At 39.6% G+C, this 27,532-nt stretch overlaps 1 protein-coding gene across 9 annotated transcripts in view; it reads left to right on the top strand.

The window, feature by feature from the left end:
- SUGCT (succinyl-CoA:glutarate-CoA transferase) overlaps window positions 1-27,532 on the top strand; it is a 483,400-nt gene that overhangs the window by 65,373 nt on the left and 390,495 nt on the right. For all 9 annotated transcript variants that reach the window (XR_009758117.1, XM_061586661.1, XM_061586668.1 and 6 more), the window contains one exon: window positions 6,369-6,464. Coding sequence is in view for 8 of the 9 variants with exons in the window: in XM_061586661.1 (XP_061442645.1) it covers window positions 6,369-6,464 (96 nt within the window). In the remaining variant the exon portion in view is untranslated. The remainder of the gene's footprint in view (window positions 1-6,368; window positions 6,465-27,532) is intronic.

The following is a 27,532-nucleotide window of genomic DNA, read 5'->3' as shown; positions in this document are numbered from 1 at the left end:
TATAATCTGCCCCAGAGTTTTTCCAGGGATTGATGTTAATCTGACTGGTCTGTAGTTCCCCTGTTCTTTGTTTTTGCCCTTTTTGAATATAGGGACAATATTAGCTCTCCTCCAGTCATCCGGCACTTCACCAGTCCTCCAGGATTTTGCAAAGATAATAGATAGCAGTTCTGAGAGTTCTTCAGCCAGTTCCTTCAATACTCTAGGATGCAGTTTTCGGGCCCTGCCGATTTGAACTCGTTCAAAGTGATTAGGTATTCCTTGACTGTTTGTCTATCAATCTCAAGCTCCTTCCACTTCATGTTTCCTGGGAAGGTCATAGACCCTTTTGTGGGAGGAGAGCGAAAGTAGGAATTGAGCACTTTTCTTTGTCATCATTTTGCCATCCTCATTGAGTAGCTGTGCTGCCATTTTTTTCTCTGTCTTTTACTTAGTCATGACTAAGGCTCATTGATTTCAATGGGACTCAAGTGAGACTTAGTTAAATTGGATCCAACCCTTAGAAATGCAACAAAAATCAAACATAATTACTTACAAATTAATTGTAGAATTATGTTAATCTCTTTTCTCTTGATTTGCTCCCTTTCCCCCCATTTTTTCCTCCTAGCCTCTTTTCTTTTCCTTTCAATTGTATTTTTGTCTTTTTCATTTGAATAATCTGTTCCATAAAAAAAGTTAAGGTGCACATGTCCAGCATTCATACAAACGCATATACACACACATTCCACCCTCTGTACATGTATTCTTCATGTACTCCCTGTATCTAGTTTCCAGGGGCCCTGGTTTCTCCTCTTTTATCACTTCACAGTTTTTCTTTCCCTATTTGGGGTGCAGCATGGCTATCATTTGGGGTGATCAGATGGAAGGGAAGACAGATCTCAAATATCTTTTAGCAATTCTATAGAAGAGGGAATTTTGGCAAGCACAGATTGTCATGCAGGGGTGAGAAGAAAGAGACATTGACATATCCTCTGCTAACCAGCTGGTAAACAAGCCACAGTTTTCATCAGCAATTTAATTTTGTAGATAATCATCTGAATAAAGACAGACCATGAACTGCCAGTTTCATGTTCTCCTGTGAGTCCCAGTCTCAAACAGTTTTGAACATAGACTTTCCAGGCTGTACTCCATCATTTTTCCCCACCAGAGTTCCTAGCAATCGTAACATAAAGAATGGGTCCCCAAGCTTTTGGGTGGGCACATTTGAAAACCAGATAAACAATCATTGATACCCCCCCCCACACACACCCCACAACCTTTTCTTTTAGCTAGTGTAGAAAGCTTCTTTCACACCCTCTTTCTCCTTTCATCATGGGGGTGGGGACCCTGTTGCTGCTAGGGAGGGTACCTCTAGGCACATGTGCACCTGTGGGCTCCTTGTTGGTAAACCTTGACATAAATGGATTACTTTTGTTTATGTTTGAGAGAGTTTTTCATTTGTTTCCCAGAATGTTACCTGTTTAATTAGTAACATTTTCTTCAGTCAAATAAGACATATGTATAAAATTATAGTTATTGATTCAGATTTTGTTAATTCCATGAGGCATGCAACTGAAAGAGGTCCAAGGAAATGTCAAAGAGTTTTTTACTCAACAATATCTGCTCAGCTGAACCATATTGGCAAGGACATAACTGAAAAGGCAGAACTAAAATTAGTTCCAACATAACTTTTGTCTTCTGTTTGTGATAATGTGTGGGAGGGGTTGGGGAGACATACATTACTGGAGGAAAAGCCTCAGTGTATTTTGATTCTGTATGTAAAGAAAGTTAATATTAATTCAGCTACCTACCAAATCAAATAGAATTTTAAATGACACTTTTCTTTGTGCTGTGCTGTTGTTTGACATGTAAATGGCTGAATGTACATTTGTACTCAAGACAACACAAAGTGTTCAAAGGAATGCAAAATAGGTGGATGATCAGTGGGTATTCATCAGAGCTGCAAAGATATAAAGCTGAATCTTTCACTTTAAAAACCTGTTCTATTTCAAGCACTCTACTCACCTCCAGAGTTTTTTTTTGTATGTTACCCCACAGCTCAGTAGGACAAAAGTACTTAGTAACAGGCAAGTTTCAAGTGCCCTTTAGCTGTAAAACTACTTTATCGTTCATTTGGGTGCCACGGTGTAGGAGCCATGTACTGCCTTGATCTCTCTCTATTTCTGTAGTATAAGGCAAGAGTTTGTAACATTGTAGTCTGTGGTATAGACACTTGAAAGCAAGCAAGCATGCCTTTACAAGTGCTTCTGAAATATCTCCTTTAAAAGACATTCTAGCAAAGGAAAGGCTTATTGTTATTTGAGAATGCTTCATTTTCTCAACTATTGGAAGTCATTCCCATTTTAATGGAAATAATTAAAATTCTGCACTGATAAAGCCATATGTTGTAGAAATGCTGATTGGATGTTGTTGTTTAAAGTTCAACATTAAGCTAGAATATGGTTACATAAATGGTAACATGCATTGTTTCTTATTTATACTCTTCTGAAATTTCTTCTTGGTGTCACTATCTTTCATAGAATTTCAAAAGCCTGTTCCTGTAAGCAGGCAGTGCTGATGTGTGTACTCACCACATCATTTAACCAACCCATTTGGATAGCCAAATTGCAAGACATTATTGCAGTTGCATAGATTCTTAGCCATGCAGAAATCCACCCTTTATTCGCAAGAAATACATGCATTAACAAGCATCCCAGTTAAAGAATTTAACCACAGCAGCATATTAGGGCCAATTTACTAAACTCTAGATTATGTCTCTTGGATATAACTCAGTAACATGGTTCTAGACCGTCTCCAGTAATTAATGCAACACCCTAAAACTCTGATCAACTTGGTTAGATGAGAAACTTAATGAGGATGGGATGTAGGGCAAGCCCTCTCTCCACCCACATCTTTCAAAGAAGATAGTGAGCAAGTCTATAGACCTAGCCATTACTCACTTTCGTAAATCTCTTGCTTTCAGGTGTGGCAATTGGGTGTGGGCAAATTGTTTGCCTGGTGGGTGCTTAATTTGACACTTCACCACCTTGTTTGCTGATCCCTATCCTTTAATATCATCCATAAATGTGTCCAGTATAAAAATCAGGCAGGAATATGAATCTATTTTGTGGTGGGGTTCATTGTCTTTTAACCCAAATGAAAAGATGATGTGTGCCTGCAACACACTGAAACAGTTGTAGATTTTCGTTGACACAAACGTATACTGAACTTTGAGTGTCCGGCTATCTCTTGATCATGTGTGGAAAATCTATAATATAGAGTGATTCTGTGAGAAGACTTGTTGGATGCTTAAACATATGCTCTGCCAATTATGGATGACAAACCAGGAGGAAATGAATGTTTGGGGTGAACTGAAGTTTAAGAAAATCATATGAATGCAGCCTTCTTTTTAAGGAATTAATAAAAAGATAATGTCCTGATTAACATTATTTCCCACCTTTTTACTTCACTATTAATACACATGCTTGTTTGGAATGACAAACCAGGAGGAAATGAATGTTTGGGGTGAACTGAAGTTTAAGAAAATCATATGAATGCAGCCTTCTTTTTAAGGAATTAATAAAAAGATAATGTCCTGATTAACATTATTTCCCACCTTTTTACTTCACTATTAATACACATGCTTGTTTGGAATGATATAACATATTATTTTGATTGACTTACAGTAATGATACTTTGTGTGATTTTTAAAAGTGTGTTGAAATACAGTTCCCTCTCTGCTGTCTGTTCTTTCTCTCTAGCATTTAGTGTCTTGTTTCCCTGGCTGTCTGATTTTTGGTTTCAGCAAAGTGAAGTTTGATTATTGTACTGTAGAATTTCATTTTTTCCTGATATTACTAGGTATGTAAAACTGAGCATGTGACGTGTTCATCCTTCGTGATTGCAGACAGAAACATTCAAATGTGCTTTCAATGACTGAAGAAAGAGTGATAGATAAATATAGACAGACATAATGATATACATTTACAGCAGGTAGATCTGTCTACGCAAGTGAATGAATACCGAGACTGTATCTTTTGAAACATCTGCTTTAATGTCTAAAGGCCACCCTTGTGGGTTTGCTTCTTAAAATCAAAACAAAATATGCCTTGTAGACTTTAAAGAAAACATTGCAACCTACAGACTAAATAATGCTTGGTAATGAGATGTATTATTTTGTCTTCTCTCCTGAAGGATTGCAAAGCATCTGGAAGCTCTGATGAGTTTTGGCACTCTTGACCTGCTATTTTCACAATGGCAGAAGGGAGCTGCTATAGCAGTGGATTCTGTAATCTAGTCACAAGAAAAAATATTTGCTAAAGAATAGCAAATGCCATTGTCCTAGAAATACAAATAATAAACCCAGGCACATTATGGAGTAGGGGAATGATCATACAGAGCAGCTTCCTTAGGGAATCTTTTTGTGAGGAAGCAGCTGCTGGACCAGCTACATGCTCACAAGTAGCTTCATCAGAAATCAGCCCCAATGACCTGCAGGTGGGTCAGGGTGAAGTTGATTGGTGCCTGCAACCTTACAGACTCCTCCTGATGGCTTATAAGTATCAGAGGGGATCATGGAAGAGGGGGAAGCTGCAACGCTGAGGTTACTTCTAGAAGGAAGGGTGGGAAATAAATTTAATAAATAAATAATAAAATAAATGAAGGGAAGGTAAAGGAACTGGTGGAGAAGTGTATGCTGGGATATCTGCTTCCCCCCATGATAAGGAGGATTTCCGTTGCCTGATGGGAAGTTTGATAGAAGTATCTGTGGGCTATAGGTATGTTCTTAAACCGCAAGGTTTTTTGCCTATTAGTGAATTAAAGAGGTAATTTGATAATGTCAGACAAATGGTCTTTTCATAGCTTATCAGTCATTAGCTAAGTTTTCATGCAATGCTAAGCCAAACTATGGTTTAGCGCAAATGTGTGGTCTCCCAGAGGAAATGTCAGTTATCTTTTCAGATGTCAGACAACAAATAATAGCGCAGCTGTTCGGTAAAAGATTTTAGACTTCTGTGTCACCTATGAGCGTCTCAGAATTAGTTAGGAATGATTGTTTGGTTGTTCTCAACCTTCCCCATAAGAGTTGGGCAACAGGAGTTAAGACAAATAAAAAAACTATTTGTGTTGCTAGGGCAGATTAGAACTGAATATTGGAAAAGGCCTTTTCCTTAAGTCTAAATGTTTCTCTCCTCAAAATACATATTTCAAACATCTGTGTAGAAACTGCCCCCTCAGATCTGTATTTCAAAATTTGGCATTTAAATTAAATTTGAAATTAGTTTTTTTGCTCCTTGCTTCCCTGACAGGCACATCAGCCAGATAATTTAATTTTTGGATTCAACACTTGAGCTAAACATAAAAAGTAGCTTTTGAAATTCAAATAAAACAGCTGAAATATTTGGTAGGGGTGTTTTATTATGGGCTATAACTTCAGTTTTCCATATTTTTCTGTTTAGCAAAATAAACTGTTTCTTGCAGAAAATACATTTGTTCATTTATATATTTTCAATAGTGATTAGCTTCCAAAGCTCTTTCAAGCAGCTTACATGAAAACAAATTCTGAAATACAACAGTAAAATAAAATATAAATAAAAAATAATTTTGTTAAGTTAAATGAGGTAGCCACATGCCTTTGATGGGTCCCCTATTTCCTCTTTGCCCTTGAGTGGTCCCAATCTTCTGGCCACACTTTGGCTGAGACAACAAGTGAGTAAGTGGAGCTAGATCACTGGTACTCTTTGTGGAGGATTGGATTCCAGACACGGGCAGAGTTGATCTGCAGGTCATAGCTTGAGATAAGAGAGGGAAGTAGCAGCATTGAAGCTAGGAGATGGGAGACCAGGGAGACTAGGGGAAGTGCAGACAGAAACACCTCAGGTAGGAAACTTGACAAAGTCCAGTTGTTGCCCAGGCAAAAGATCTAGACCTCACTCAGGAGCTTTTATAATCAAGCCAGACCAGGAGCTAACAATGGACCCCTGGGGAATTGAGCCATGGCAAAGCCTGGAGGAACAATATTGCTCCTGTATCCTCTGTTCTTCAGCCTCAAGTGGTTTGTCTCCTGTCCTAGTTAATCCTTGCAAATACAAATATGACTTTTGATAATTACTCGAATGAAAATCACCTGACCATCATTTTATGAACGACTTTGATAATGATCCTACTGTTCTTAGATTATCTGATGACTTAGCCAGTTTTGCATTCACTGAATTTTAGGTCATCTCCTAGAAATAATTCTCTTACTGTTCTCCCAACAGAGTAATTCATGCTCTGTAACAATGCCTTTTGATTAGAATTTGGAGCATATATATAACTTTTGCTTTTAAAATGCTGTGTATTATAATAGCCTACATATTGACATCTCTGCCTCTTTCATACGTTTGTAGGTTGCCTGCCTTACCTATGTAGCAAGCACATACCTAAATTGCAAAACAGAATCCAAACGATGGGGCACTGCACATGCAAGTATTGTCCCTTATCAGGTAAGGAAATGGGCAAGTACCTTTTTTCTCTGTGGTTTTTGATAGCTTTGAAGTGGAGAAATAACTTACTGATCTATAGCTTTCTGAAATCTTTCTCTGTTTAAAACAAAATTATGTTCACTTTCTATATATTGTACTTTGCATATGTACTCATCACCAGAAGATTAGTACAGTAGGGCCCTACTCATACAGCAGGTTACGTTCCAGACCCCCACAGTAAAGCGAAAACTGCTGTAAAGCGGAACGCATTGAAGATAATGGTGCGCGAAAATGACACAAAAATGGCACGCAACGAGCAAAAACCGCCGTAAAAGCGGAACAAGCGCTGTAGGAGCGGGGCCTTTCTGCAATTGACAACCGCTGTATTAGCGTAATGCTGTAAAGTGAAGCCCTGTAAAGCAGGGCCCTACTGTAACAAGAAATTGGATTTGAACAGATCAAATATGTTAGCTATTGTGTGATGACTCTAATGTGTTTTATGGGTTGATAGTTTTATGTATGCGTGGAAACACATACGTCTTATTTTATTGAACATGGTTTGTATTCCATAACAGTTTTGCATACCGAATGCATAAAGACCTTGGAGGTCTTATAAAAGAATTATACTGTTTTTGAGTCTTCATTGGCTACTGATTTGTGTATTTTAAAATGTTTCTCTGCAACTATGGGGGATTGGCAACGTAATAAAAAACAAGCTTTTAAAGGAGACAAGATTAATACAAAACTCAAATTGCAAGGCCTGTATATTTGTACAAAGTATTTTCAACTGTATGCCTAAAGCACTCTTACTTTGGTAGTAAATGTTATGTTTTAATTCCTGATAATACTGTACCGATAACCACTCTCACTTTCAGTATATTCCATTAATTTAGGCAGCTATTATTTTTCTGTCTGTCTCATATCATTTTCTGTGAGAAAAGTTCAAGAGAGAAAAATAAATACAAATTGTACCACTTGAATGTACAAAGATGGCTCCGCTGCTAAGAGAGACTGTTTAAAAGGCTGTTACTTAAGGCACTGGTCTGGTTGCCAGTTTTTAATTGTTAAAAATACTGTACCAGAATATTACAGATAAATATTCCAAAATAAGTTGTTTTCAGCTGTAGTGATTGAGGGTGCAAAGGTTGCCGCTTGAGATAAATATTCACCAGACAGTTTTTGAGTCTCTTTCATAGTTATATTGCTATGTGAGTAAGTTCATGACTTGAAGAGACTGGTGGGTTTGTAAAGTTATCTTGGATAGAACTGATAGCTAGGCTTCCGCAAAACTCACCTTTTGTAACATACTCTATGTGGGACGTCGTTTGGAAACAGTTCAGACATTTCTGCTGGTACAGAATGCAGCTGCCTGGAATGCTTGCTGGAGTCTGATATTTGGAACACATACCTATATGCCAGATGTATTGACTGCCAGCTTATTTCTGTGCCTAATATGAAGTGCTGGATCAAAAATAAAACTGCCAATACCACAATGCTTTTATTCACATTTATGGTATAACCACATTTTTAATATTGAATACATGTCTAGTCTCTGCACCCCAAAAAATGATATTGCAGAGCTAGGAAAAGTTCAGAAAAGGGCAAACAAAATGACCAAGGACTGGGGCAACCCTCCCTGTGAAGAAAAGTTACAATGCTTGGGACTTTTTAGTGTAGAAAAAAGGCAAGTAACGGGGGGCATGATAGAGGTGTATAAAGTTATGATATGGAGAAGGTAGACAGAGAGATGTTTTACTTTTTCTCTAATACTAGCACCCAAGGTCATTCAGTAAAGCTGAATGGTAGAAGATCCAAGACAGAGAAAAGGAAGTACTGTTTCTAACAGTGTATAGTTAAACTATGGAATTTGCATAAGTCATGGAATTTAGCATACGCTATCTGCAGGATCAGCAGCAGCAGCATGCCTCTGAATACCAGTTACTAGGGAACAACGGAGGGAAAGAGCTATTGGTTCCTGTAAGCATCTGGTTGGCCTGATTAGAAGGCTGGACTAGGTAGACCTTTGGCCTGATCCAGCCCAGCTCCTCTTATTTTTAGTGGCAGGCACCATGATAATATAGCCCACACAGTATGATGTGCTCAGGGTGAAACCAACACCTCCAGAAGGTGATGAATAAACCTTATAGGAAGTACACTTAGCTATCACCTGGAAAGGAATCTCAATGAATGTGAGAAGTTCAAATAGTTTTCACAAGCATATGAAGCACTGTAATGGATTGGTAAAAGTTTTCAGGCTCTTTCCAAAACTCAACTCTGTGCTACTTAGAATGAGGAGTTTTCAGCATGGTAAGTATGGTGAAAAAGTTGTAAAAGATGGTTCAGTGACAGCTGTTTTGGGTCATCCATGGATATTCTGGATACATTCATGAGAGGAGATGGAAGAAAGCAGACAGAAATATTATAGGTGATCATATAAAACTGGCTCTACAGAATAATATGATTTGTGCCAAATGCGAAGTCCAAAATACAAGGCAGGACAGTGGAATGATGTCCTGGTGACAAGGAACATGCACCAGATTGGACAGGAATAGGTTTAGTAAATCTAGTGTATGCAACATGGAACATTGGGGTCATGGAGAGGACAGTAGTCCCAAGCATGGCAGTGGAAGATAAGACTCCAGGAAAAGAAAAATCCAGCAGCCCACATTCATACAGATATAGAAAGATGGTCAAATGTTTACTTCTTTTGCTGAGAGTGATTCAAGGACCCGGGTTGAAGCCAGACAACATTATTATTATCTTGGTGTCAAAAAATCTAATTCTGCTGGATGTGGCAGTATGATCTGCCTGTTCACAGTACAGTCATTTGTAGTAGAAGTATCTGCAGGTTTTACATCTGCTGATTAGATGTTTGCTCTGACTTACGTAAACTTCTCTGCATTCTTTTAACAGATGGTTAAACCGAGGTTCAGTGAGTTTGTGGCCAGATAAAGCATGAGTTAGTCTGGTGTCTTTTGGAGTAGAACCCAAGAATGTTTAAGTTATAATCCCCAAAGAAATGATACACTACCTTTCTGCTTCCTGAAATACATTATATAACAACTAAAGGTTATATTCTTCTAGGAAATCATTTGTTTTGAAACATTTTGAGGTGGTTAAATCTAGCTCAAAATACAATAATAAAATTATGTAAATTGCATGTTGGCTAAATTTTTGAAACTATCAAATTTAGAAGAAAATTGAGCTGTTTTTTGCTTGAGATGGTTTAAAAACTGGCACAAGTGTGTGTTCAGACAAACTTTAAATTACAATTATGAAAAGATGTGGACTTTGCTATGGTACTTTAAGAATGTCAGAATGTCATTAAATCATGGAGGATTAAGTAACCTCTGGGAATCTCTTTTTAACAGATGTTTAGAATTTTTAAAAAGTCAATATTTTCAACATCTGGGTCTCTGTGCATGACACATCCCTGAACAGTGTCATACAAGAAAATGGACCAATACAGTCATTTGTTTGTCTAGTGTTTAAAATGTGTTTGTAATCAGCAAGTGTGTTAGTCCTAATTATACTTAATCTTCTTGGATGCGTTCAGTCTTATATATGAAATGTTCTCTTGTTTCCAGTTTTGTTAAACTGGAGAAAGTTTAGTGTAAACTGTAACAGAACCTGGCTGTTGCAAAATAGAGGTTTTGATTTCCGTGGGATGGCTTGCATTTAACACTAAACCATGGTTTAGTACTATATGGACAACCCCAAGTGAAATGTGGGGTTTGTGTACTCCTGCTACAAGATTTAATTGAATCTTGGCTTAGTGTTATGTACGAACCAGAGATCCTAGTTTAAAATAAACTCTGGTTGATTTAAAAAGCCCACTTCATAATTTGTGGTTGGCTTATTTTGAAACTGATTAGAGTTTTTTAAATCAAATTTTGTACTTGGTATGTAACATCATCTAGGCTGTTATTCCAACAAAGACAGCGAAAAATGCACGCAAACCCTTTTAAGATAATTGCAAGAGAAACTATTTTTTTGAGAATCAGGCTAGCATAAGAAATGACATACTAACAGTTGTAATGTCTTTCTTGTATGACCCAAAGTCATAAACCCATGCCTCCAGGGGAAGTGTTCACTATGAAATGGAACAGAATTGTATCTGGCCCAATGCTTGACATGCATGGCATCCAAATGCCAGTAATACCCAATATATTTAGAAATGAAGAAGGAACTGCTTTGGACCACTCCAAGAAGAGAGTCCTCTACAAGGTGGAATAAGACGCAGTGCTGCTTTTGGGTGTAAGTCTGTCAAACATTTGGGTGGCCCAAAACGTATTGTAGGCTGCACACCCCAGTTAAGAACATAAAAACATAAGAAGAGCCTGCTGGATCAGGCCAGCGGCCCATCTAGTCCAGCATCCTGTTCTCACAGTGGCCAACCAGGTGCCTGGGGGAAGCCCGCAAGCAGGACCCGAGTGCAAGAACACTCTCCCCTCCTGAGGCTTCTGGCAACTGGTTTTCAGAAGCATGCTGCCTCTGACTAGGGTGGCAGAGCACAGCCATCATGGCTAGTAGCCATTGATAGCCCTGTCCTCCATGAAATTGTCTAATCTTCTTTTAAAGCCATCCAAGCTGGTGGCCATTACTGCATCTTGTGGGAGCAAATTCCATAGTTTAACTATGCGCTGAGTAAAGAAGTACTTCCTTTTGTCTGTCCTGAATCTTCCAACATTCAGCTTCTTTGAATGTCCACGAGTTCTAGTATTATGAGAGAGGGAGAAGAACTTTTCTCTATCCACTTTCTCAAGGCCATGCATAATTTTATACACTTCTATCATGTCTCCTCTGACCCGCCTTTTCTCTAAACTAAAAAGCCCCAAATGCTGCAACCTTTCCTCGTAAGGGAGTCGCTCCATCCCCTTGATCATTCTGGTTGCTCTCTTCTGAACCTTTTCCAACTCTATAATATCCTTTTTGAGATGAGGCGACCAGAACTGTACACAGTATTCCAAATGCGGCCGCACCATAGATTTATACAACGGCATTATGATATCGGCTGTTTTATTTTCAATACCTTTCCTAATTATCGCTAGCATGGAATTTGCCTTTTTCACAGCTGCCGCACACTGGGTCGACATTTTCATCCTGCTGTCCACTACAACCCCGAGGTCTCTCTCCTGGTCGGTCACCGCCAGTTCAGACCCCATGAGCGTATAAGTGAACTTCAGATTTTTTGCTCCAATATGCATAATTTTACACTTGTTTATATTGAATTGCATTTGCCATTTTTCCGCCCATTCACTCAGTTTGGAGAGATCTTTTTGGAGCTCTTCGCAATCCCTTTTTGTTTTAACAACCCTGAACAATTTAGTGTCATCAGCAAACTTGGCCACTTCACTGCTCACTCCTAATTCTAGGTCATTAATGAACAAGTTGGAAAGTACAGGTCCCAATACCAATCCTTGAGGGACTCCACTTTCTACAGCCCTCCATTGGGAGAACTGTCCGTTTATTCCTACTCTCTGCTTTCTGCTTCTTAACCAATTCCTTATCCACAAGAGGACCTCTCCTCTTATTCCATGACTGCTAAGCTTCCTCAGAAGTCTTTGGTGAGGTACCTTGTCAAACGCTTTTTGAAAGTCTAAGTACACTATGTCCACTGGATCACCTCTATCTATATGCTTGTTGACACTCTCAAAGAATTCTAATAGGTTACTGAGACAAGACTTTCCCTTGCAGAAGCCATGCTGGCTCTGCTTCAGCAAGGCTTGTTCTTCTATGTGCTTAGTTAATCTAGCTTTAATAATACTTTCTACCAGTTTTCCAGGGACAGAAGTTAAGCTAACTGGCCTGTAATTTCCGGGATCCCCTCTGGATCCCTTTTTGAAGATTGGCATTACATTTGCCACTTTCCAGTCCTCAGGCACGGAGGAGGACCCGAGGGACAAGTTACATATTTTAGTTAGCAGATCAGCAATTTCACCTTTGAGTTCTTTGAGAACTCTCGGGTGGATGCCATCCGGGCCCGGTGATTTGTCAGTTTTTATATTGTCCATTAAGCCTAGAACTTCCTCTCTCGTTACCACTATTTGTCTCAGTTCCTCAGAATCCCTTCCTGCAAATGTTAGTTCAGGTTCAGGGATCTGCCCTATATCTTCCACTGTGAAGACAGATGCAAAGAATTCATTTAGCTTCTCTGCAATCTCCTTATCGTTCTTTAGTACACCTTTGACTCCCTTATCATCCAAGGGTCCAGTTGTATCCCTAGATGGTCTCCTGCTTTGAATGTATTTATAGAATTTTTTGTTCCTTATTCATTTCTGATTCCACTGGCTGCTATTGTTATGGGCCATCATGCTTGTGCCCAAAGAAAGAAAAGGGTTGTATTGTGACTTTATGTGATATGACAGCAATTATTAACATAAGTGGGTGTTAATGCTTCTACAGAAAGTAAATGTACATGATTAGCATGAGAAATATTAGAAGGCTTTTTCCATGATGGTTGTGCTGATAATACAAAGACACAATTAATCTTGTTCAGTGTTTGAAAAGTTAATTTTGCAAAAAAAAGTAAAGGGGGGGACTCATTTAACCAGATAGCATTGGAGATATTACAGTTGGCAAGTGATTCCTTTGAGCTGGATATTGCAACTTTTAGTATGTTGTTTCTTACGCTAATCAATGGTTCTCTCAAAAATCATTTCTTTTGCAATTATTTTAAAGTTCAGCCTTACTTTTATTGGACTATATTTCCATCCCAAACCTGTAATCATACATGCACCTTTATTGTTGAAACTAGGAAGAAGGGCTGAGGATGGCTGAAATGAAAGTGAATCAGCAAGAGACCAGGATTGCCGGATACAGTGAGACATGCAGCTGTTTGCAATCTATCTGACAATCACAGTCCTCCTGAGCCATTGTTCCACTGTCACCCCAAGTTCACTTTACATTTTAACACAGAGAAACATTAGCCCTGTTATATTAGACCCCGATTCACAAGCAAAGTTTTCTTTTTATTGCCATAAGTCTGCTGGGGGGAAAAATTATAGTTGCAATCCCATATTCCCACATCACACTAGCAGTAAGATTATTCTCCTTGCACAGTAATTTGCAAGGTGTTTTCAATAGCTTCAAAGTACCATGAATGGACCGAGTCGTCTTGGAATGGAAATGTGAAAATTCTATACAATAATGCTGGGGAAGCATTTGGCTTGTCTTGCTATCCTAGTTTTTTATTTTTATTTTATTTCTTGATTAAAAACTTTTGTGTGGACTTAACCTTCTTTGATGCCCTTTTGCTATAGTCAGGTAATTGCTTAAGAGCAACTTTTTTTTCTGTTGCCGTATCCCAGGAATTAGTGGAACGGCAATCATTAATGGCAGCTAATCACAATGGCTGCATACTACTGCAGTGTCAGAGGCAGTGTGCCTCTGCATAACAGTTGTTGAGGAGGAACAACATCGAAAGGCTATTGCCACCATGCCCTGCTTCCCATGGGCATCTGATTGGCCACTAGGAAACAGGATGCTGCACTAGATAGACCTTTGTTCTGATCCAGCAGAGTTCTTACGTTGTTAATCTCTTTCCACATTGTCTGCATTGCTCACAGTGTCTCTTTTAAGAAGAAACATTACAGTCTCAATTCAAGATGTTGTTTATATTGAGATACCTTTTTGTACTGAGGAGAGCTTTCCTGGCTATGGATAGGATGGCTAAAGCAATGTCAACCATTTACTTAACGGTGATTAGTATTTTTCCAAGCCAAAGAGCAGAATGAAAACAGGCAGATAATTTTTCTTGTTCTGTGTGAATGCTTTTCTCCTCAATGATAAATCTTGTTCAGGACATCCTACCATTTCTAACCTGCAGAATTTTGTTCCTAAGAATAGTAGTGGGATAGGCTTTCAGATGTGGGATGGAGTTCAAAGAATTTCTTTAGGTATCCCAAATTCCCAAGGGCTTGAGCAATGGATTTTTTAAATTTCCGATTTCCGTTGAACAGCAGATTCTCATGCTATACCACAAGCTGCTTTTGAAAGTTCTTTCAATTTCAGATCTATCCCCAGTCATATCTTTGTTGTAAGGACCTGTCTCTCTGCAAATAGCTGGTTGTCTGCGGACTATTTTGTAATAATGGCAATAATTAAGTGCATGAAGGTTTTAACTGATTAGGGAGAGGCCTACTTACACTGTAGCTGCACTTTAATGCCTACAGTTTTTTCACTTGTTTTTCACATAGAATCGTAGAATCATAGAATAGTAGAGTTGGAAGGGGCCTACAAAGCCATCGAGTCCAACCCCCTGCTCAATGCAGGAATCCAAATCAAAGCATTCTCGACAGATGACTGTCCAGCTGCCTCTTGAATGCCTCCAGTGTCGGAGAGCCCACTACCTCTCTAGGTAATTGGTTCCATTGTCGTATGGCTCTAACAGTTAGGACGTTTTTCCAGATGTCCAGTCGAAATCTGGCTTCCTGCAACTTGAGCCCATTATTCTGTGTCCTGCACTCTGGGACGATCGAGAAGAGATCCCGGCCCTCCTCTGTGTGACACCCTCCACTGCTTTACAATTCAGGGAGCATAAAACTTTGTTTGAGGTGTGTGTATGTATTGGGGGTAAGAGATATGGGACTGTTTGGTGAAATTAAAGGTGCATGTGGTGCATCTTACCCAAGATATAAGTGGTTTGCCTGATTTCAATTTATGCCTGAACTCCTGCCATTCCTCTTAATAGGTGCCAGTTCTTCTGTTGAGCCTCTTAATCAAAAGCTAACTGTCATGTTAGACTATTTTGATGGAGAGAGAACTTACCCTTGAAACAAGACTGGCATTTTTATGAGCGAACTGCATGCATTTTGTGATATTCCTTTCCTTTTCACTAGACTGTGTTGTTTGCTCTGCAGTTTCTTGCTACTGTCTATCTACCTATCCATCTATCCTTGGGTGCTGGAAAAAATACTGGGGCAAATAATTCTTGATCCCATGTGAGCTACCTGAGATGGTGCAGTATAGCTCAAAATAGTTCAAGACCATGCCATCTATGCAAAACAACAACAACTGAATTGTGTTGTTATAGATATAATTTGCATTGAAAATCAAATTTATATTGCTATGTTACTAGTAACTAAATAATAGAAAAGTTACATGTTCTGCAAAGGGAATGAGTGCTCCTAAAGGTGTCAGAACTTACAAATAGTGGCTGAGATTAAGAACGTTATTAATTGAGGTCGAAGGAAACACTTTTCTGTTTCGGGAAAAGTTATGCAGAAAAAGATCTGTACAGCTTCACTCTAAAGTTTAATTAGGTTTTAATGTTTTCTTGGAAATAAGTTGTTTCATGTTTAACATGCAATTAATTGTTAAAGTACTTGTCATGATTCCATATGCCCACTAGATGTCAGTGGTGTAATTTAATAATGTTACACAATGCTCTTCTGGGTGGAGGGTTGTGTTTTTTTTTAAAGAAGGGCAGTGTCAGAACTGAGATTTTTAAAACATATATACATGTTAATAGAATTTGACCTTATATGTTGTCATCAAAAAAAGATTATTTTGCTGATTTGTTTTTTAAAAAGTCAGCTCTAGAATTTTGTATAGCTTGGCTTGTTAATGCAATTAAACTATAGTGTCTAACTTTCCCACACAAAGAAACTATTAGCATTTGATCTTGAAATACAAGAGCTCACTTCCCTTTTGATGCTTACTGTAAAGTCTGACTGCTTAAGCTAAGGAAGGTGTATGCAAAATTAGCTTGGAATGATCATTTTAGACGTTTTAGCTGATTTGCGTTAGGGTTTGGCAGGGTGCAAGTATCTCGCAATAGACAAACTTCAGCATTAGCAGAAAGAGGGCTTACTTTGTGCTTAATCTCAACCCTGCTGAAGTCAAATTGAAGACCGAATTCAATGAAATTCTGCTTTGACGTAAGACTATATTTATTCAGTCCCAATAATGTGGGTGGCAGCTGAATGGCTGTCATTACTGTGGAAAGTCTTAGGCTAAAACCCCACAAATAGACAAATTATGGCATCTTTGAAGTTTATTATGCCATTAGCCTTGATCAGAGCTGCTTTTCGAAACTTTTGGCACTAGCAGCTATTAACACAGGGGTTATGATAACATCATTGTAATTCTCATCTTTGAGTTTGAAAATCCAGTGAAAAGACCATCTCTGCAAACTTTTAAGTTCCTGCCAGGAGTGTTGACAAACTTTGCTCTGTCTTTCATAGTACAGAAATATTTCATTTACTATCATTAAAGTGTTTACTGTATTAATAAAAAAGGTTATTTAGCATACAAAGGGACAGTATTGTTAGATGTGACTCCGTAATCTACCCAGTGACACAGCACATCTTCATTTATTCGTATGCTGCCTTTCCACAGTAAACTATGCTCAAGGTGGCTCACAAGAAATCTTTCCCATAATTTCCTATTTATAAATGCACCTCTGAATCTACTGCCTTTTTTCCCCACACACATGCAAACACACACACACACACACACACACATACATACATTTTATTAAGTGCAGAAGTGAGGATTAAAATTCAGATCAATTAATTTTGTATTTAATTCTTTGAGTGAAAACACTGATTTAGGGCTAGCATTGCATGGGGGATAGGAAATGAGAAATGTTGCTGGACTCCTATAAATGTTCTGATCTCTTTTAACAAAGAATGACTGGAGGACCTACTGAGCTCCACCCCCATCCTTTTAACCCCTGGCACTCATGTAAATATTTACACCAGGCCCGTAAGGGCAGAACTTGATGTTAAGAAAGATGGGACAGCTGCTGCTCTGTGTCTATTCTAATCGTCATTGTTACAAGGAGTACAACAGAAGATGTGACATGACATCATTGTAATCACCATATTATCTCATCATTGGCTGTTGGGGTAGGGAAATGTCTAATGTAGTGATGTTGCCTCACACATTGTGGCCTGATGAATTTTCAAAAGTATAATAAAATTGCCACATTAGGAGTGAGCTGGTAGGAAATGGGGATTTAGCAATTGCTTTATATCTTTAAAGCAAAATGTTTGATAGAGTGTTGATGCTCACCTTGTCAATACCTTTGTTTTTGCAGTCCTTTGAAATTAAAGTTTTCCCCGCTTGCCCCCGGTATCATGGCGAAGGAGGAGGCAGGGGAGAAGGGGCCCTCCCTGGATGGAAGGATAGAGTGGCTGCCATGGCAAAAGCTTCCCCGAGCAGGGCCAGACTGTGGTGAATATTTGCCCAGCCTACAGCCTGTTGCTTTTCCTGCGGTGTGGTGCCTCCTCTTCCCATTCTACCTCTGCAATCTGGGCCTGCTTGGGGAGGCTTTTTCTGGGGCAGCTATCCTTCCACCCAGGCAGAGCCCCTTCTCTTCTGCCTCCTTCTCAGTGATGCCGCGGGTGAGCAGGGTGGAGCAGATTAGTGGTGAGGTGTATCCCATCCCTACTTGAAATGCAGTGGCTTAGTATTCTAGCACAAAGTTATTTCTACTTATGGCTATCTTTGGTTGCTTTGCAGACTAGCTTGTTCCTTTGGATCTGTATCTTTATCTGCCTCATACCTATAGACACATACGATATCAGGTGTGAGGCTGGTTGGTGTGGTTTGGGGCCAGATTGGAACCCTTGCTGGACCTAATTTGTTATATGGGCTGGGGGTTCCCTGCCACTGCATTAAGCATACCATTTCTTTTAATATCAGCATTGGGACAAGATAACCAATTTTAATTAAACTATTTTTATTCTGTTGGAACTATTGGAGTAGGCCATTTGGCAGCAATTAACAAAACTCCAACTTAATTTCTATATTCAGATCTCACATCTTCAAGAGAATTCCAGAAAAAAATATTATTGGTGGGTTCATATGTATGCAATATTCAGTTACATCTTCTGTGTGCTGAATGATTTTCCTCCCACAAAAAATTATTCTTTGCAAGTCTACAAAACATGAATATAATCTGCAACTCTCCACATTTCCAATATATTCTGCTAACATCTTTGTTAGTTGATGTGGGTTTAAATATCAGCTGTATAGCATCTTACGTCTTGGTCTTTTAAGACAAATTTCTAGAAATAAAAAACAGGCTACAGTCTTATGCAAACTTACTTTAGGATAAGTCTAGTTCAACTCAGTGGGACTTACTCATATTGTCAGATCTGGAATAGTCAGTTAAGCAGATTACATCCAGGGCAATATAACACAGAACTCCATAGATTCTATCTAATAACATTTGGTCTGTGTGAACAGAATCTCTTGTAGGACAGTTTAAATGTCCCAAGTTTAGATTATCCAATATAATCTGGATACTCAATTATAAGTGTCTTGAGAATGTTTTTAAGATATTCTGTAATAATTGATATCACTCTTGTTGATAGGATAATAGGCTGGTGCAGAGCTTGGAAAAGTACTTTTTTAAACTACAACTCCCATCAGCCCCAGCCAGCATGGCCACGGGATTGGGCTGATGGGAGTTGTAGTTCAAAAAAGTAACTTTTCCAAGCTCTGGTGGCATCCTCAGTGCATCCTGTAGGTCTGCTGTGTTTGCCACATGTAGGTTCATGTATCGCTGATTTTCAGAATAACCCTTTAAGGGGCTTATCACTGTTTTAAAATAGTTTTATGCTGGAGAATAGGACTGCATGTCAAGGCATATTGCAGACAGCTGCTTTTCCAACCAGTGCACCGAGACCCTTCAATTGCTGGGAAGCATGAGAACAGAAATTATAGCATCATTAGTAACTATGACTTTAGTTTGGTAAGTGAGGTTACATTGATCCCTGAACACCAACATGAAATTAGGAATTCAATTGTGTTTATGTGCTAAAGTTTGGGAAGAATTTTTGAATCCTTCATAGAATGTGAACCTGGGGGGGGGAAATGGAAAAATTTGGGGAAAACTTTCCCCCCAATTTTTCCCCTGAACCTTACTTGGGTTTTTTCCCCCAAAAATTGAAAAACAAAATGGGGGAAAAAACTATAAGCTTTTCTTTTCTGTATTTCCATAGCTGACTTTCTGCATGGTTGTAAATCTGTTTCAATGCAGTTTTGCCCAAGAATTTAGAAGCAGACTTTTTTTTTTTTTTTTGCAGAGGACATGGGATATGCATTGTTGAAGTTTGACTGCAAACATTTGAATCATCTGCTTTCCTTTAATGGCCCATAATAATGCATAACATTTGAGAAAATCCAAAAAGGAATTGTGGATTTCTGTAAGCCTAGGCACAAGAACACATTTGCTGCTAGAATGGTTGTGTGGGTGAATTTAAATGAATCATTCTGCTGTTCAGAATGATACACTGAGTTTTGCTTTCTCAGCTTTCTACACTTAAATTCAGTCCACCGCATTTCCACATCAGTTTGTGCATTCTTCTCTAAAGTCCTCATGAGCGTTATAGTACAAAGTCAGAAGTTGCAAAATTCAGAGAAGTGTGAATTTTGAAGGATGGCTGTATTTTGGTTCAGATATTGTTGCAGAAGGTGTGAATTAAGGAGGCTCGCCTTTAAATGTGAACTGAATTGAATTTATCTCCTTGCTACATAGTGCCACTACTCCCAGAAGTCTGATTCTGTCAATTTGAAGATGAGAAGGGTGTACATTTTCAAATCTATACATTTCCCCCAATCTTTGCCAAGCAGTCCTTTGTGTGTGTCTTGAGTGCTAGTGAATGGCTTTCTGAAGTTCCCGGTTATTAAACTGACAATGAACCACAGTTTCCTGTTTGAGACTTAATGACTATGATTTAATTAAACCAGGGTGTGAGCATTCAGAAAGGGAGAAGGCAAGGAGGGAGTGTGCACTGCCATTGCTTATTGCTGACTGCTAAGGAAGGGTATAGCAAGCTGGCTAATGAGTATCCGAACCAGGGCCAATGTATGTAAAACACACACACACAAACTATATATACAAGGAATACATATACTTATCTACCAGAGAGTATTTTTATTTTTATCATACCATTCGGCCTATAAATTGAGAGAATGGGAGACAGGTCTTGTGTTTTGAGGTCAGTATTGATATTTGTACAATCTAAAGTGTCAGCCTCGTAATCTGTAAAACTAAGAATATCATCTTACTACAATGGAATGTTTTTCTGAAGGCTACTGACCTAATATCCGAGCCTCTGCAGTCGTGAGCCATGAGAAGAACGAAAAGTGAGAAGGTCTGTCGAGCTAGAATGTGGTTCTAAATCAAGGCTGCATTGACCTGCCAGAAGGTCTGGGGTACTGTATGGATGTCATCTGTGACGTGATGTTTAGTGTATGCTCCTATGTAATTTACTTGTTTCTCCTGGGCACTCAATTGAATGTATTAAATAGGCCAAGGGTGCAAACCCCAGGAAATGCTGCTTTCAAACTTGAAAATGTTGCTTCATGTTGTCTTCATTGGCCTCCTTTTCTCTCTACCTCCCTCCTTTCTATTTCACAGCTGGTCAGCACATGTAAAGTAATTGGTTAGTCAGGTAAAACTAGGGAAGGATGGATTGGAAACACAGCAAATCTGTACATTTCTGGAAAGCAAAAGCAGGATCAAGTTAAAATATAGCAAGGATTTTCTTATGTTCAACATTTCATAAAACAGACAGTAATAGTTAAGACAGCAAATTAGTCTTATAGATATAATTTCTTTTACCACTACCTAAATGAGCATAGCTGGGATGTTGCCAGGATATTACACATTGTTCCACAAGATACAGAGAAATCCCGGACATGCACTAGAGGGCCATTAAATTTAACATTTCTAAAATATATTTTCAACAGCTTAGGATTTGAGTATTGTTCTCCCCTTCAGCCCCCCTCCCAACTTCCTCCTAATAGAGACCAATCAATGATTAAAACTTGCAAGTTTTATTAGTGTATAAATGATTTAGCAACCATATTCACTGCATTTCCTGTGTTGGAGGAAATACTCTTCAGATCAATTCACTCCTTCGTAAATCACATTTTCGGACAAGCCCTCATAATTATTTTAAGTAATCAGGAAAACTGTTTTTTTTTTTGCTTTGGGTTGCATGTTCACTTTGGTTCAGGGAATAGATGTGTCAGTAAGAGGGTGTTTTTAGGGAAGGGCTGTAGCTGAGTGGTAGAGCATATGCTTTGTATGCAAAGGGTCCCCAGTTCAATCCCTGGAATCTCCAGGAGGGGTTGAGAGAGTCTCCTGCCTGAAACCCTGGAGAGCTGCTGCCTGCCAGTGTTGACAGTACTGGGCCAGATGAAATAATGGTCTGACTCAGTATAAGGCTGTTGGTTTGAATAAAAGGTGTGCATGTATGATAGTCTCACTGCTTCAATGTTTTGTAATTGTGACGTTAAATATTCTTGTAATTGTTTTTACTGTTTTCCTCCCAGTCTATGAAAAGAAGGGGACTTATTTCCCACTAGGAGAGAAGGCTGACATTTAGGTTGACATGGGGCTGCTTCCAAAATTAGCAGCTCTTTGCAAGGTTTTCCCCTTTCTCCTGCAACATTTATACACACTAGCCTGTTGTCATGACATCACCACATCATGTGTTTCCCTACCCCTGCTTTGCATAACCTGGTGGGCATGGGGAAATGCACAGTGATGATATCACTACTTAGTTAAGTATGTCTGAACATTGTAGGGGGAGAGAGGGAAGAACAGGGTATGAGGTCACCCAGAAGTAAATGATGGGCATGTATGGTCTTTCTGACTCTTAAGTGCTTGCATTTATCAATGAACTTATTCAGAAGTTTTTGCCATTTACTCAAAATTGCCTTGTCTATCTGGATTGGGAGCACTTGAAATAGGAAAGGGATCTTAAGCGGGGAATTTATTTTGTTTGCCTATATCTTTCCAAACCAAGACAGGTTCAGCATGCTCCATCTTTTAAAGTCCTATCTAAGTTCCTTTATCAAAAGGGTCAAAATTGCATTTTTTTTTAGTTGCTGCGGTTCCATAGTTATCAAGATACCCAGATATTTAAATCCACTTGGTCTTACTCAAAGCCCAAATTGTTCTTGAAGCTGTCTCTGCACAACATTTGGGACTCCAAAACATAGCATAGAGGACTTTGTATAGTTTATCTCCATGCTGGTTGCCCTCTTAAAGTCAGTGAGTATATTTTGCTACAGAGTGCAGCAAGAGGATTTGTCAATATTAGTAATGTGTCATCAGCAAACATATTAATAACATGTCGTTCATCACCTGTTTGAACATCCAGGATTGTTTTTCGTTTCTATTAACATTAGCTAGTGTTTCTATTACTAAGATAAAGGGAATAGGAGACAGCGGGGAGCCCTGCCTCGTGCCTCTACTGAGCAAAAAAGCAGGTGAGTCAATGCTGTTTACCCTCACTTTAGTTTTAGAATTTGTGTAAATTTGACCAATTATGCTAAGTACCCTGGGACCAAAATTCAAAAAGTTCAATAATTCTAGTAGAAAGGGTCATTCCACCCTATCAAAGACCTTATATGTGTCTAACAAGAACAAAGTGAGTGGACTACATTCTTTAGAGTTTTTATAGACTAAGTTTAGGACTCTCCTGACAGATTCTTTGATTTGCCTTTTTGGTACAAATCCTTTTTGAACTGTGTGGATGTATTGTTCAAGAAAAAGGTTCAAGAAAAAGCAGGTCAACTTGCTGATGGAGAGGGAGAGCATAGCCCCTGGCTGGTTGCAACAACCCCAGGCTCCAGTTCTGAGCGTTCAGCAAAGAACCCAGCAAATTCATGGGCAGCAGGAAAGATCCAGCATTCAAGATTGTTCCCAGGCTTATAAAATGTGGGTTTTAAATGCTATCTTTGGGATCCCCTGGGAACAACCTTTCTCCTGAGATTTTGTGGAGATTTGTGTGTGTTTGGGCTCTGAGTGAGAGCCAGCTTGGATGGGTGGAGTCCTGGATGGAAGCTAGGACGTTGAGAGATGTTGAGCGGGGTGAAGGAATTTGGGTCAGTATTTATTTATTAACAAGTTATATTATGTGTGCATTATCTGTATTATGGTTGTACATGTTTTATAATACTCATTGTAGTTGTTTTACTTTTCCGTACACCACTTAGAGATCTTTTTATATGTTAAGTAGTATAGAAATAGTCTAAATAAATAAATAAAAAGATTGAGTCGAGCTGCTAATACCGCTGATAGGATTTTATCGTCCTGATTGATAAAAGCAACCAGATGTTAAGATCCTAGCAGGGACAGGTCCTAATCTTGTCTCAAACTATGGATGCTGGCATCACACCCCCTTGCATGATGTCATTGAATAGCAATACAGTCTGGATGTTAAGACCTTTTTAAATTCTTTATATATTTCACATCCAAAACTGTCCAAATCTGGAGCTTTTTCCCAAGTTTTTTTTTATAATCTCATCTACTTCCAACGATGTTATTGGAGCTTCTAGCATCTCCATATGCAACCATGTTAGAGGCTTAGGATATGTTTTTTAGAGCCAACGGTGGTTTCGTTGTCATGGACAGATCACTACCTGGTTGGGTTTAGACTCACTGGGACTCAGAGCCTCTGCAGCGGTGGGGGACCGATTAGAATGGTCCGTCCCAAGAGGCTGATGGATCCGGATGGTTTCCTGATGGCTCTTGGAGATTTCCCTGTTGCCTTGGCAGGCGATCCTGTCGATGCCCTGGTTGATCTTTGGAATAAGGAAATGACCAGGGCGGTGGACACAATCGCTCCCGAGCGTCCCCTCTTTCGGAGTCGAGCCAAACCGGCTCCATGGTTTTCCAAGGAGCTGGTGGTGATGAAATGTGTCAGACGGGGACTAGAGCGACGTTGGTGGAAAACTCGGAGCGAATCTGAACGATCTCGGGCTAGAGCCTATTTGAAGGCCTACTCCGAGGCAGTACAGGCTAAGAAGAAATCTTTCTTCTCGGCCTCCATTGCGTCTGCTGGAAGCCGTCCAGCGGAACTGTTTCGAGTGGTTAGGGGGCTTTTAACTACTAGCCCCTGTGAAGATAATTTTGACCACTCAGCAGTCCGCTGTCAATAATTTGCATGGCACTTTGCGGACAAAGTCGCTCAGATTCTCTGTGATTTGGACACTAAAATTGATACAATCTCTGAGGATGTAACTTCGGCGCTTGTTTGTCCAATTACAATGGATTTCTTTCAACTTGTTCTACCCGAGGATGTGGACAAGATCCTTGGAGCGGCGCGCGCCACTACGTGTGTACTGGACCCTTGCCCTTCCTGGCTCATTAGAAGTACCAGAGGGGGACTGGTCGATTGGATTAGGTGAATAGTTAATGCCTCTTTACAACAAGGCAGAATTCCATCATGCTTAAAGGAGGCAGTTATAAGACCACTGCTGAAAAAGCCCTTCCTTGATCCCTCTTTATTGGGTAACTACTGGCCAGTCTCCAATATTCCATTTTTAAGCAAGATAATAGAACGTGTGGTGGCCGCCCAACTCCAGAGATTCCTGGATGATACGGATTATCTAGATCCATTTCAATCTGGTTTCAGACCTGGCTATGGGACAGAGACGGCTTTGGTCGCCTTGGTGGATGACCTACGCAGAGAACTGGACGGGGGGAGTGTGTCTCTGCTGGTTCTACTAGACCTCTCAGCGGCTTTCAATACCATCGATCATGGTATCCTTCTGGGCCGCCTTGCGGAGATGGGACTTGGGGGCACTGTTTTACAGTGGCTCCAATCCTTCCTGGAGGATCGAACCCAGAAGGTGGTACTGGGGGACTCCTGCTCGACCCCTTGGCCATTGACCTATGGGGTCCCTTAGAGTTCTGTTTTGTCCCCCATGTTATTTAACATCTACATGAAACCGCTGGGAGAGGTTGTCCGGGGTTTTGGTGTTTGGTGCCATCAGTATGCTGATGACACTCAACTCTATTTCTCTTTTCCACCTGAAGCCAAGGAAGCTGTACAGACCCTAAACCAGTGCCTGGCATCAGTGATGGACTGGATGAGGGTAAACAAGTTGAGATTAAATCCTGACAAAACAGGTACTCCTGGTCAGTCAGAGGGCAGATCAGGGAATAGGGGTTCATCCGGTACTGGATGGGGTCGCACTCCCCCTGAAGTCTCAGGTTCGCAGTTTGGGTGTACTCCTGGACTCAGCTTTGAATTTGGAGGCCCAGATTGCTGCACTATCCAGGAGCGCATTTGCCCAATTAAAACTGGTGCGCCAGCTGCGCCCGTTCCTGGACCTGCCTGATCTGACCAGGGTGATGCATGCCTTGGTTACATCCCGTTTAGACTATTGTAACGCGCTCTACGTGGGGCTGCCTTTGAAGACTGTTCGGAAACTTAAATTGGTACAAAGAGCTGCAGCCAGAGTACTAACTGGAGCTGGTTACAGGGACCATACAACTCCCTGTTACAACAGCTCCACTGGCTGCCAATTTGTTTCCGGTCACAATTCAAAGTGCTGGTTTTGACCTACAAAGCCCTATACAGCTCAGGTCCAGACTATTTGACAGATCATATCTCCTTACATGAACCTGCCCGGGACTTGAGATCTTTAGGTGAGGCCCTTCTTGTGCTCCCTACACCTTCGCAAGCATATTTGATGCGGACACGAGATAGGGCCTTTTCGGTGGTCGCCCCTAGGTTGTGGAACTCCCTCCCGAGTGAGGTACGATCAGCTCCCTCCTTGCCGTTTTTTCGGCGACAAGTAAAGACTGTTTTATTTCAATGGGCATTTGGGACAGAGAACGACCAGGATTAATGTCTTATAGGCTTGGTGATCATATTATATGGTTTTATTATTTTAAATTGTTCGTTGTTTTAACCTATATCTTGTAGTTTTTAACTTCCCTTATAGTTTAATTCTTTTTAAATAATATATTCTGTATGTTTTAACGATGTTGTTTTTAGTTGTAAGCCGCTCTGAGTCCTATTGGAAAAGGGCGGGGTAAAAATAAAGTTTTATTATTATTATTATTATTATTGCTTAATGGTCTCTGTTGATGGATTGTTTGCCTTATAAAATTCTTTATGAAAAGTAATGAAAGAATCATTAATGGATGCCATAATGTAAAGAGAGGGGCTATTTACAGTTGTAATTTTATCAACCGTATTTTGACATTTCTTCTTTTTAAGTGCTCCTTCCAAGAGTCTTGAACATTTATTTCTGAACTCGTAATATTTTCTATTTAGATGCAACATAACAGAATTTATGCAATCAATGTCCTGTGCATGGAGTTCAGTGCACTTTTGTATCAGGGCTTTGTAGGTTTTTAAAGACCCTATCTGCTTGTGCTGTGTCTCAAGTCTTGAAATACCTTGGATTAATAGTAGCTTCACTTGTGGCTTTTTCTTTTTCAGAAAGGACACTTCCTTAATGTACAATCCTCGCAGAACGGCTTTCAGAGTGTCCCATAACACAGCTTGGCTAACATCCTGATTGTTATTTGTTAGAAAATGGTCTGTGATGCCTTTCAGGAGTGAGTCTCTTATTTCTTTTCCCAATAGAAGTGCTTTTGGAAATCTCCATATAGGAGCAATTTGATATTTTCCTTTGCAAAGTAAAGCTAACAGGCGCGTGGTCTGAGATTGATAGGATCCCAGTCCTTGCATTTAGGACTTGGTCTCTCAGTGAGGCAGAAACTAGAATGTGATCTAGCTGTGCATAAGATTTATGTCTGATGGAACAATATGAATATTCCCTTATGGACTGATTTTCCTGTCTCCATACATCAACTAGATCAAGTTGCTTTATTAATTTTTGAAGCTCCGAGGTATTCACTTTGCTATGCATAGGTTTAGTGCTTCTGTCAAATGCCTCATTCATAACCATATTGAGGTTGCCACCCAGAATCACTTTATCATATTTGAAGTTATTTAACACATTAAGTGTATTTTGAAGGAAGGACAGTTGAGTGGTATTTGGACAGTAGATGGAGCCCAACTTTAATTGGACTCCCTCCACTGTCCCTTTAACAGATACATATTGTCCTCTCAGGTCATTACAGACTTCTGAAACTATGAAAAGACATCTCCTTGCAAATAGAATTGATACTCCCCTAGCTTTAGAAGAACCAAATGAACTATATTGTTCACTTATCCATGAGCATTTAATAAAGTTGACTCTGGAATTTTTTTATGGACTTTCGTGAAAGAATATTATATCAGGATGCTCTGCTTTAAGAAGATTAGTTATTCTAGCTCTTTTGGTAGGAGATTCAAGTCCCTTAACATTTAATG

The sequence above is a fragment of the Rhineura floridana genome, chromosome 10 (assembly GCF_030035675.1).
Source record: "Rhineura floridana isolate rRhiFlo1 chromosome 10, rRhiFlo1.hap2, whole genome shotgun sequence".
In the NCBI taxonomy this organism is placed as follows: domain Eukaryota; kingdom Metazoa; phylum Chordata; class Lepidosauria; order Squamata; family Rhineuridae; genus Rhineura; species Rhineura floridana.
Note: the sequence above shows the minus strand (reverse complement) of the source record. Positions and strands in the feature narration are given on the sequence as shown.